This window comes from Bos indicus x Bos taurus, chromosome 1 (genome assembly GCF_003369695.1).
Source record: "Bos indicus x Bos taurus breed Angus x Brahman F1 hybrid chromosome 1, Bos_hybrid_MaternalHap_v2.0, whole genome shotgun sequence".
NCBI classification, from domain to species: Eukaryota; Metazoa; Chordata; class Mammalia; order Artiodactyla; family Bovidae; genus Bos; species Bos indicus x Bos taurus.
The window spans coordinates 141,231,353-141,243,949 of record NC_040076.1 but is presented as its reverse complement, the minus strand read 5'-3'; the positions used below and the strand labels follow the sequence as shown (position 1 = coordinate 141,243,949).

General features: G+C 48.7%; 2 protein-coding genes across 2 annotated transcripts; one reads left to right on the top strand and one right to left on the bottom strand.

The window, feature by feature from the left end:
* Positions 1-3,495: 3,495 nt before the first annotated feature.
* Positions 3,496-3,870, bottom strand: LOC113898231 (keratin-associated protein 12-2-like). The gene has a single exon (XM_027551181.1). The coding sequence runs from the start codon at positions 3,868-3,870 to the stop codon at positions 3,496-3,498; it is 375 nt and encodes a 124-aa protein (XP_027406982.1).
* A 2,012-nt stretch (positions 3,871-5,882) lies between these two features.
* Positions 5,883-6,254, top strand: LOC113898224 (keratin-associated protein 12-1-like). The gene has a single exon (XM_027551170.1). It carries the CDS (start codon positions 5,883-5,885, stop codon positions 6,252-6,254), a length of 372 nt encoding a protein of 123 aa, XP_027406971.1.
* Positions 6,255-12,597: the final 6,343 nt, after the last annotated feature.

Sequence of the window (12,597 nt, the reverse complement as noted above, 5' to 3'; positions counted from 1 at the left end):
CTGCAGAGGGAGGTGCCCAGGTACTAGGTTTCTTAGGGAGCTCTCTTGGGATCAACATTTTTTGAAGAAGAGGGAGAGGACTGGACTCAGGAAGAGTTAGCTTATGATGCAGTCAATGACTCCAGAGGCAGCTCTCCAGCTGGGAGGGTCTTTCAGTGCTGCCCTGTGTTGTGGACCCAGAACAGACCTTTATTGCCCTGGATCAGGAATTAGATGTAAGCTTTGGGACTTCCCTGGTGGTCCAGTGGCTAAAACTCCATTCTCCCAATGCAGGGGGCCCAGGTTCAATCCCTGGTCAGGGAATTAGATCCCACACGCCTCAACTAAGGATTCTGCATTTTGCAGCTAAGACCTGGTGCAGCCAAATAAATAAGTAATAAAAATAAAAGCTTTAGATGTGAGTTTTCATGAGAAGGGGGTCTGACCTTGGTCAAGAAAATCATCTTCAACTGAGGCAACTCCCAGAAAGAGATGACAGGTGACTTCAACTGTCTTCTAATTTTTCTAATTCTCTCTTCAACGTTGTCTAATATTCTGTTTGAATGAGTTTTTAATTTCCACTACTTGATCTTTTGTTTCTAGAAGTGCTATTTGTTTTCCCAAAGCCTGTTCCTTTCTCTGTTTTAAAAGACATTCACTCTGTTTGTTACTGAGCCTAACTCAGGTCTGCTCACCCTGTGTACAGCAAGACCGGTCCACCAACTCCAGGCTGCGGTGAAGGAAAGTTCAGCATTTATGGCAGGTGCCAAGCAAGCAGTCCAGGCAGCTAGTGCTTAAAAGACCCCAATTCCCCCAAAGGCTTTGAGGAAAATATTTTTAAAAACAGGGTGAGGGAGGAGGGTTGTTGGGGGTGTGATCAGCTTGTGGATGGCCTTCTGATTGGTTGGGGGTGAGGTAATCAGGAGTCAACATCATCAGCCTTCTGGTTCTAACTGATCTGGGGTCCCCATATTTGTGGGCAGCACAGTTAACTTTTCCCACCCACTGGGGGTTTCAGTATCAGCAAAACAGCTCCAAGGACATGGCTCAGAATATTATCTATAGCCCTTAGGAGGAACTAAAGGTCCTTGACTTTGTTTATTGTCTAAACTATTATTGTTTTGTCTTGCTTGACTGTTTTCCTTTGTTTCTGCATTTTCTCACTTCTTCACACTTTGACAAAGTTATGCTCTGATTAAATTTATACTTTGAAGTTTTTCTACAAACAAAAGGCAGGTGCAGACACGGTGTGTGTGTGTCCTGTTCTGGGAATGCCCCATAGGTTCCTGGCTGGTTACATATTTTCATAATTCTGTTTTATTTCTCTAAATACAAGTAAATAATTAAAAATAAATGTTTTTTTCTCTTATAACAGGCTGTACATCGCATCCCGAGGACTTATTGTTGTATAAGTAGAAGTTTATACCTTTCAATCCCCTTAACCCATTTTGCGTAACACCTCTTCCCACCTCTGGAAACCACCAATCTCTTTGTATCTATGAGATTTTTTTCTCTTAGATTCCACATATAAGTGATTATACAGAGTTTCTTTCTCTGATTTATTTCACTGCTCATAGTTATTTTAAGCTTTCAGTCTGATGCCTCCAATATCTGGGTCACTTTGAGTCTAGTTGGGTTGATTGCTTTGTCTGTTGACAATGAATTCATATTTTTCCCCTGCTTTTTTGAATGTCTTCCAAGTTTTGTTGAATATCAGATGCATGCATGCTCAGTTGCTCGGACAAATCTTTCTCTGGGATACCATGGACTGTGGCCCACCAGGTTCCTCTGTCCATGGGATTCCCAGGCAAGAATACTGGGATGGGCAGCCATTTTCCTCTTCAGGGGATCTTTCTGAGCCAGTGATTGAACTGAAGTCTCCTGCATTGGTGGGCAGGTTCTCTACTGCTGAGCCAGCAGGGAAGCCCTTGAATATCAGATAGCATGTGTTAATTTGTTGTTGCTGGTGTTCAGCTCTTAAGTCATGTCTGACTCTTTGTGACCCTATGGACTGCAGCACCCCAGACTTTCCTGTCCTTCACTGTCTTCTGGAGTTTGCTCAAGTTCATGTCCATTGAGTTGATGATGACATCCAACCATCTCATCCTCGGTAGCTCCCTTCTCCTCCTGCCCTCAATCTTTCCCAGCATCACGGTCTCTTTCAATGAGTCGGCTCTTCATATCAGATGGCCAAAGTATTGGAGCTTCAGCTTTGACATCAGTCCTTCCAATGAATATTCAGGGTTGATTTCCTTTAGGATTGACTGATTTGATCTCCTTGCTATCCAAAGGACTCTCAAGAGTCTTTTTCAACACCACAGTTCAAAAGCATCGATTCTTTGGTGCTCAGCCTTTTTTTGTGGTCCAACTCTCACATCTGAACATGACTACTGGAAAAAACATAGCTTTGACTAGACAGACCTTTGTTGGCAAAGTGATGTCTCTGATTTTTAATACACTGTATAGGTTTTAAATGGACATAAGCAGTGTTTCCTTCTGGGAATGGGTATGCCTTGACTCTGCTTCTCTCAGGTCATCAACGTTTGGGCGGTGGTTTGCATCAAACTGCCTTGACCTTGGTTTGGGTACCTTCAGGGTACCAGTGACTTCAGACTCCTGTGGGGAGCTGTCAGCACCTTGTGTTTAGGAGAAGGGCTGTAGACGCTCTTTTTGCTCTGTCCTACACTTTCAGCTTCCCCTGCATTCCTGTCACACAGAAGTGACCTCTACAGCTGTCTGCCTATCCCCGGTGAAGACTGATGCTGCTCAGGGAGCTGTGCTGGCCAGGCTGGAGCCAGGAAGATGAAGGGCTCTCTGGTTTTGGTCCAGGGTCAGCCTTGGAAGGCCCTGTGTGTCTGGGGCTGAGGGGTGAGACTTTTTCAGATCTGCCTCTTCTCACTGGGACAGCCTTATTCCCCTTTTTGTGTGTGGTGGATTTGTGTGAGTCTCCCTGGCCTCCCTGTTGGTCATCCTTTAGGCCCCAGCTGGGACCTGAATCCAGACCTGTTTTCCACCCTACCTCCCTCAGAGAAAGGGGAAGTCCTTCCCCATCCCCAGTGTGAGTCTTGAGTGGCGGCCATGGGTGGGGACACACCCCCCCCACCCACCAAGGACCCTCCACCTTCGGCTTAGCTGTCAAAAGGGCTCTTTGAGGAGGGGCCTCTGTACTTAAGATTTGTATTCACCTCCAAGAAGAAAACTTCAAAATATGTGAAGATAAAACAGGAGGACAGGCTGCATTGAGATAGCATGGTTTATTTGGCTCACGTGGGGTGTGGTTTCCTTCAGAAGACAGAGAAGGACCCTGGGAACCAGGGCTTCCTCTGGGTAGGCGGAATGCACCAGTTCACAGAAGGGTCCAGATCATCCTGCCATGTTCTTGCCTGGGTTCAGAGGTTGGTCAATCATGCTTTTCATCTGTCACATGCAGAACCTGGAGGTCCACCGAGGACTCATGTTGGGAGGGGTACAGGTGTGACCCCATCTGCATTGGAGCAGCTGGGAGGAGGCTCATGATCAAAAGCAGGAAGGGGCACTACAGGAGACAGGTCTGCAGACCAGGGTGGGGCGGGAGGGCTGGTAGCACCCAGAGGACTGGCAGGAGGGGGCCACCAACACGGCCGGCCTGTAGCTCACGGGCAGGAACACAGAGGACTGGCAGGAAGGAGTCACACACAGGGTGGGCTTGTAGGTCACCGGCAGACGTATGACTGGCCTGTAACTCACGGGCACGCAGGTCGCCTGGCAGGTGCTGGACGTGCTGCAGGTTGGTTGGCAGGGGCTGGACGTGAAGTAGGACGTGTGGCAGGGACTGGACGTGCTGCAGGATGGCTGGCAGGAGCTGGGCACATAGGCAGCTTGGCAGCCTGAGGAGCAGCTGGTGTGGCACATGGTGGCGTGGGGTTGGCTGGTGTCTGGAGGAGAGCTGGGGATGTCTGCAGGCTGCCTCCCTCGGCAGCTTTTATACGCAGGCTGTGGGCGTCCCAGCAACAAAAATCACAACTGTTGACTTCCTTGTGATGTTGCTACCATGATTCCCCAACATCTTATTACCCTGGGACACGCTTTCTTATGCTATTTTCCTCCATAAATTAGTTTGCCTTTGAGGCCAGTTCCTCCTTCTGTAAACAGGATGTTCTAGTTTGCCTTTCTATGGGGTTCACATTGTTTCTCCAGGTCATCACTGCACGGGGCACCTCAGAATCAACTCAGAGTACTGTATCCTTTTACTCCTTTTTATCTCATGCTGTCAATGAAGACTTTGAGGCCATGGTGTAGTTTGAGCTTTTATTTGCACAGGAGAACTTTGAAGCAGGAGTCTGCAAACTGCAACCTGTGGGCAAGTCTGTCCTGCTGCCTGCGTGTGAATGAAGTTTTCTGGGGCATAGCTACACTCATGTATTTAATGTGTCTACGGCTGCTTTTCCCTACAATGTTGAGTCGTTGTGAGCGAGACCAGGTAGCTGCAAAGCATGAGATGCTTACTCTCTGCCCTTTACAGAAAATTTGTCAGCTTCTGCCTTATTGTAATCATGCAAGAACTGATTTGCTGAGGCAACAGATTATTCTGTGTGCTGGCAATAGAGACATCCAGGCTCATGAGCCCTTCAGGTCAAAGGATAAATGAGTGAATGAAAAATCAACGCATGAAATCATTCCAGAGGGGGCTGAAACCCAGAACGGAAAGTGAGTTCAGCAGAGAAGTGGGTTCCGGATGGTGGTCTGTGGGACTCTGGTGATGCTGAGCTGGCAGTAAGTGCGGTAAAGGGTCAGGGGTAGTGGGTGCTCCAGGCAGAGGCAGCAACTGGGTGGAGGGTAGGTAAATAATCTGCTGCAGAAATGGTCATGTTCCAGGAGCAGTGGGAAATCCCAGTATGGGGTGCCAGGGACCCAGTGTAGGGGGACAGACTCAGATTAAAGAGCCCGAGGACCAGACAGCACAACCTGGGTTCTGGAAGAAGAAAGAGTCAGTGAACTGGAAGACGTGTCAGTCCTAAGACATGCTCCAATCTGAAGAAGGACAAAGAGTTAAGAAAAATGAAGAGGGTCTTTGAGACCGTATCAGAAAAGCTAACATGCAAGTAATTTCAACCCCAGAAGGAGAAAAGAATGACACTGAAGCCTAAGGATATTTTGAAGAAATAAGGGATAAAATCCCCCAAATCTGATTAGGAAAATTCCAATTTACAGATCCAAGAATCATACACCACACCTAAATCCCTCTCCGTTAGGAGAAATGTAAAGACCACAGATTGTAGAGTGAGACCGAGCAGCTTCGGTGCATTACAGGACCTTCCAGGTCTTCCTGACTGGATATCTGTGTTGCCGGCCCCTTGAATGGTGGCAGGGTTGATAACTGATTGGTTATGAGACAGTCCATGTAAAATGTTTAGCTCAGCCCTGGCACGAACTGGAACCCGGTTGTTATAATTATGGCAATAATGTGGCCACAGCCCCCAGTGAGGAGCCCCACCCCAAGGGAGAACCTTCTGGATCACAAATCAAATGGAGGTGCTGGTGCAACAAGTGTGATTGTGTTTATGTGGACAGAGGACAGGGTGGTTAAATTTGAGGGAAGACCTTGAAAATCACCACGTGGGGGCCCAGTCCTGGCCTGACGGCCCTTTCCCATCCAACCCAGGCTCTGATTTCAGAAATCCCAGGGCCACTGGGTCACCATCAACCTCCAGCTGAGGGAGCTTCCTGAACTGAGTCACAGCAACCAGAAGCTCCAGGAAGAGACCCTCGGGGGGAGGAGGAGGAAAAACAGCAGGCGGCCACGAGGAAGACACCTGGTGCCTCATTGCCAGGATACCTTGGCCCGGGTATTAAAGGCACCCTGGGGAGGGAGCCTCCAGACCAGCCCTGTCCTTTGTCCCAACCCGTCCCAGCCTCACGCCATCATGTGTGACACCACCTGCTCTGTGGGCTGCAAGCCGACTTGCTATGTGCCCAGTTCCTGCCAGTCGGCCTGCCCTGCTCTCTGTTGCCCTGCCCTGGGCTGCCAGAACCCCTGTGGTACCCCCCATGTGGCTCTGCTGTGCCAGCCAGCCTGCTGTGTGCCCAGTCCCTGCCAGGATATTTGCTCTGTGTCCAACTCCTGCCAGGACGTTTGCTGTGTGCCTCTGAGCTGCAAGGCTGTACTGTATGTCCCTGTGTGCTACAAGCGCATCGTGTGTGTGATCCCCTCCTGTCAGTCTGCCAGGTTCTGCCAGCCCTCCTGCCCTTCCCTGGTCTGCAGACCCATCCCCTGCAGCGTCCCTTCCTGCTTCTGAGCCCATGACCTGTAAAACCCCTGCTCCGTGTGCACGGTCAGAAGCAGTGGGCTCTCTGACTTCCCACGAGGAGGCCCAGACATTGTTGTCTTCACACCTCCCAGACCCGACTAGACCGTGTTGCAGCAAGCTCACCTGGTCCCAACCAGCTAGGCTGAGGGACTCACCCATCAGTGTCCCCCAGCCCCTGCCCGGGTCATCCCCATGGTGCCCACACTGGCTGGTCCAGGTTCTGAGGCCTCCAGCATCACAGGCCTAATAAACATCAGAGTGCGATGCTCACCGAGCATATGATGTCTCTCCTCTAGTGTCTTTCCCTAAAATGCTTCCTCTGGAGTTGGTTCCCCAGGATCTGCAAAGTCCTTCTGCAGAGAAGGCCAGGTCACAGATGGCTATGCTGGTGACTGAGCATGGAAAGGTGATTTCTCGGCTGAGGGTCGAGCTCCCAGTGCTCAGCCATAGGGACCACACTGTCCCCTGAGCTTATGAGGTCAGTCCTCACTCTGCTCTATGTTCAGTTCAGTCGCTTAGTTGTGTCCGACTCTTTGCAACCCCATGGACTGCAGCACGCCAGGCCTACCTGTCAATTGCCAGCTCCCGGAGTTTACTCAAACTCATGTCCATTGAGTCAGTGATGCCATCCAGCTGTCTCATCCTCTGCTGTCCCCTTCTCCTCCTGCCTTCAAGGAGTCAGTTCTTCACATCAGGTGGCCAAAGTATTGGAGTTTCAGCGTCAGATCAGCCCTTCCAGTGAATATTCAGGATTGATTTCCTTTAGGATGGACTGGTTGGAACTCCTTGCAGTCCAAGGGGCCCTCAAGAGTCTTCTCCAACACCACAGTTCAAAAGCATCAATTCTTCAGCACTTTCTTTATAGTCCAACTCTCACATCATACATGACTACTGGAAAAACCATAGCTTTCACTAGATGGACTTTTTTGGCAAAGTAATGTCTCTGCTTTTTAATATGCTATCTAGGTTGGTCATAACTTTTCTTCTAAGGAGCAAGCGTCTTTTAATTTCATGGCTGCAGTCACCATCCACAGTGATTTTGGAGCCCCAATAAATAGTCAGCTACTGTTTCCACTGTTTCCCCATCTATTTGCCATGAAGTGATGGGACCAGATGCCGTGATCTTAGTTTTCTGAATGTTGAGCCTCAAGCCAACTTTTTTACTCTCCTATTTCACTTTCATCAAGAGGCTCTTTAGTTCTTCACTTTCTGCCATGAGGGTGGTGTCATCTGCATATCTGAGGTTATCAATATTTCTCACAGCAATCTTGATTCCAGCTTGTGCTTCATCCAGCCCAGCATTTCTCATGATGTACTCTGCACATAAATTAAATAAGCAGGGTGACAATATACAGCCTTGACATAGTCCTTTCCTGATTTGGAAACAATCTGTTGTTCCATGTCCAGTTCTAACTCTTTCTTCTTGACCTGCATACAGATTCCTCAGGAGGTAGGTCAGGTGGTCTGGTATTCCCATCTGTTGAAGAATTTTCCAGAGTTTGTTGTGATCCACACAGCCAAAGTCTTTGGCATAGTCAATACAGAAGAAGTAGATGTTTTTCTGGAACTCTCTTGCTTTTTCAATGATCCAATGGATCTTGGCAATTTGATCTCTTGTTTCTCTGCCTTTTCTAAATCCAGATTGAACATCTGGGAGTTCACCATTCACATACTGTTGAAGCCTGGCTTGGAGAATTTTGAGCATTACCTTACTAGCATGTGAGATGAGTGCAATTGTGCTCTGTAGATTGAGGGAAGTCACTAACTGCCTGAATGACCCCTTCTAGGTAAAAAGGTCTTCTGCTCAGCAACTGATATGTAACCCCCACTCTTTCAGCCCCTGCCGGTCTAAATGGAAACCAGATGCTTCTCTGACAAGTGCGGCCCCTCTCCCTCCCTTTGGGAGGTCCATGGAAGTTCCCCCGAGATGCCCACATCTGACCCCACGACTTGTGATAAATCCCCTTACATGGACAACACAGCAACTTTGTGGATGGGAATAAATTAAGGGCCTTGTAATGGGAGGTGGTTCTGAGTCATACGGGTGGACTTGGGAGAGATGACAGGAGATGTGGCCACTGAAAGGGAGGCCACAGGGAGAGGAAAGCAAGATGCCAGGCCACGGGCCGAGGATATGGTGCCTCTAGAAGCTGAAGCAGATAAGGAAGAGATTCTGCCCTGAGGCCCTGGGTTGGATCAGACAGTCCATCCGTGACCATGGCCAGTGAGACTTGCTCCTGATCCCACCTCCACAGCTGAGAGGTGACACCTTGGTGCTGTTTCAGCCATATGTTCCTGGTTACTTGTTAGGGCAGCCACAGTAAAGTCCAGTGTCGTGGCCCCAGAAAGGGGTGGGCCTCCCTAGAGGACTCTGTCACACTCCTGATGACCCCCTGGGAGCCTCTCACGTGTCTGCAGAGGGTGTACTTGCCCATTCCTCCTCCTCAGGAGGGTGGGGGGACATGGCACAGCTCTCTCCAGGGGCAGCTCTTGACCTTGGCACCCACATGCCTGGACCCTTGTAGCACAGGCACCCTCTTGGCCTCTCCACCCTCTGCTGGGGCTGGAGCAGGGGAGGGTCTGGAGAAGATTCCCATGGCTGTAGGGCACCCAGACTGGGTACCATGTTCAGCAGCATGTATGGCCTCACGGACTGGAGGCCAGACTCAGAAATCAAGGTGTGGGCAGGCTGGCCCCTTCTCAGGGCGATGAGGGAGAATGCATCCTCTCTCCTGGCTCCTGACCTCTCTGTGGTTCCTTGACTTGCACAGGCATCACCCTGACCTCTGCCGTCATCTTCACAGCATCTTCCCTCTGTGGTACCCGAGTGTCCAGACTGCATTTGTTCATGAGGACACAGTTATGTGTCTCTGGATTAGAGTGCACCCCACTGGCCTCGTTTTAACTAGATCACAACTTACTCCTTGGAAGAAAAGCTATGACAATCTTAGTATATTACAAAGCAGAGACATCACTTTGCTGACAAAGGTCCATATAGTCAAAGCTATGGTCTTTCCAGTAGTTATGTACAGATGTGAGAGTTGAACCATAAAGAAGTCTGAGCACCGAAGAACTGATACTTTCAAATTGTGGGGCTGGAGTAGATTCTTGAGAGTCCCTTGAACAATACTATCAAACCGGTCAATCCTAAAGGAAATCAACCATGAATATTCATTGGAAGGACTGATGCTGAAGCTGAAGCTCCAATAATTTGGCCACCTGATGTGAAGAACTGACTCATTGGAAAAGACCCTGATGTTGGGAAAGATTTGAGAATTCCTCCTACTGGACACTTGATGAGCCCACTGTGCACAAAGACCCCGTCCCGTCCGGAATCCTGGCAGTTACAGGAGGAATGTGCAGGCCCACACTGGGCTGCCCGTGATATTCCGGGAAGGGGAAGCCTGGCCCTGGAGCCAGAGGGCTGCCCTAGGAAGTGGCAACTCAGCCCCTGTGGTGTGAACGTGGGCCCTGCAAGAGAAAGGGCACTGGGGCCATCCTAGGGAGGGGTGGGGGCTCCCCAGAGAAGGGAGCCATTGGGACACCAGTGTTCCAGGGACAACTGTTTGGGAACCAAGGAAGAGTCTAAAAGGAGCGCCATCAGGGCATCCTTCCTGTCGGAAGGCACAGACCCAGGAACTCCCATCACTATGATGTCACATGACTGTGAATATGTGAAGGGGGAACTCTACGAGCGCCCACTGCCTGGCACTGCCTCAGTATCCTTCCATTCAAACCAAACCTCCCGCCAGGCCTGTTTATCTTCACCAAGCCAGCCATTTGATATCACATCCCACCTTTCTGCTGCCCTCCCTACTACCCCCAGGAGGGCACCACTGTGCTGCCCACCAGGCGGGAGAGGAAGTCTTCACAGATTGCTCTGGTTCACAGGATGCCTTTGGGGTTGCGATGGTCCCTGTCTTAGTCACGTGGATGATAAGAGCGTCACAGTGATGGAGAGGCTCACCTGAGATCTGAAGAGTCTCGGAGCATTTAGAATTGTCGCTTTGTTACTAAGGTGAACTCCATGAATGTCTTTCACGGACTCTCTCCTCCCGGGTCAGCGCTGCGGCCTCACCCATGTGGACACGCGGCACCCGCGGTCGCCGGCTGTGTGCTTGGTGTCCCGTGATGCACCTGCAGTCTTCATGCGTGCCTGTCCTGCGCTGTTCATGGTGACACCGCTATCCGGTCAGGAAACCCCCAGATGCTCTGCTCATCTCGACGGAAGACTCTGGCTTTGCTGTGGGTTGTAGGTTCTGGTTTCCACGTGTGTCAATGTCGCTGCACCTCACTTTTCTTGGGTTGAGGTGAAGTGTGTCTTCTCTATGTCTTAACTCTTCGTGCAATGAAGAGTCCACCAAGGCCATCTTATCTATGGAGATGGTTCTATTTTATTAAAATTGAAATGAACAGGTAAAGGGTACAGTTTAGTCAGTTCAGTTGCTCGGTCGTGTCTGACTCTTTGCGACCCCATGGACTGCAGCACATCAGGCTTCCCTGTCCATCACCAACTCCTGTAGCTTACTCAACCTCATGTTTATTGAGTCAGTGATGACATCCAACCATCTCATTCTCTGTCGTCCCCTTCTCCTCCCGCCTTCAATCTTTCCCAGCAACAGGGTCTTTTCCAATGAGTCAGTTTTTCGCATCAGGTGGCCAAAGTATTGGAGCTTCAGCTTCAGCATCAGTCCTTCCAATGAATGAATTCAGGACTGATTTCCTTTAGGATGGACTGGTTGGATCTCCTTGAAGTCCAGGGGACTCTCAAGTCTTCCCCAACACCACAGTTCAAAAGAATCAATTCTTTAGCACTCAGCTTTCTTTATAGTCCAACTCTCACATCCATACATGACTACTGGAAAAACCACAGCTTTGACTAGACGGACCTTTGTTGGCAAAGTAATGTCTCTGCTTTTGAATATGCTATCTAGATTGGTCGTAACTTTTCTTCTAAGGAGCAAGCTTCTTTTAATTTCGTGGCTGCAGTCACCATCTGCAGTGATTTTGGAGCCCAAGAGAATAAAATCTGTCTCTGTTTCTATTGTTTTCCCATCTATTTGCCAGGAAGTGATGGGACCAGATGCCATGATCTTAGTTTTCTGAATGTTGAGTTTTAAGCCAACTTTTTCACTCTCCTCTTTCACTTTCATCAAAAGGCTCTTTAGTTCCTCTTCGCTTTCTGCCGTAAGGGTGGTGTCATCTGCATATCTGAGGTTATTGATATTTCTCCTGGCAATCTTTATTCCAGCTTGTGCTTCATCCAGCCCATCATTTCACATGATGTACTCTGCATGTAAGTTAAATAATCAGGGTGACAATATACAGCCTTGACATACTCCTTTCCCGATTTGGAACCAGTCTGTTGTTCCATGTCCAGTTCTAACTGTTGCTTCTTGACCTGCATACATATTCCTCAGGAGGCAGGTCAGGTAGTCTGGTATTCTCATCTCTTTAAGAATTTTCCACAGTTTGTTGTGGTCCACACAGTCAACGGCTTTGGCATAGTCAATAAGGCAGGAGTAGATGATTTTCTGGAACTCTTTTGCTTTTTCGATGATCCAATGGATGTTGGCAATTTGACCTCTGGTTCCTCTGCCTTTTCTAAATCCAGCTTGAACATCTGGAACTTCATGGTTCACATACTGTTGAAGCCTGGCTTGGAGAATTTTGAGCATTACTTTGCTAACATGTGAGATGAGTACTATTGTGCGGTAGTTTGAACATTCTTTGACATTGCCTTTTTTGGGATTGGCATGAAAACTGACCTTTTCCAGTCCTGTGGCCACTGCTGAGTTTTCCAAATTTGCTGGCATATTGAGTGCAGCATTTTAGGATTTGAAATAGCTCAACTGGAATTCCATCACCTCCACTAGCTTTATTCATAGTGATGCTTCCTAAGGCCCACTTGACTTCACATTCCACGATGTCTGGCTCTAGCTGAGTGATCACACCATCGTGGTTATCATGAAGATCATTTTCGTATAGTTCTTCTGTTTATTGTTGCCACCTCTTCTTAATATTTTCTGCTTCTGTTAGGTCCATACCATTTCTGTCCTTAATTGTGGCCATCTTTGCATGAAATATTCCCTTAGTATCTCTAATTTTCTTGAAGAGATCTCTAGTCTTTCCCATTCTATTGTTTTCCTCTATTTCTTTGCACTGATCACTGAGGAAGGCTTTCTTATCTCTCCTTGCTATTCTTTGGAACTCTGCATTCAAATCAGTATATCTTTCCTTTTCTCCTTTGCCTTTGATCACTTGGCAGTGATCAAGACCATCCCCAAGCAAAAGAAATGCAAAAAGGCAAAAATGGTTGCCTGAGGAGGCT

Coding starts and splice junctions, on each gene's coding strand:
- LOC113898231 (XM_027551181.1), bottom strand. CDS start 3,870: ATGTGCCACACCAGCTGCTCCTCAGGCTGCCAAGCTGCCTATGTGCCC.
- LOC113898224 (XM_027551170.1), top strand. CDS start 5,883: ATGTGTGACACCACCTGCTCTGTGGGCTGCAAGCCGACTTGCTATGTG.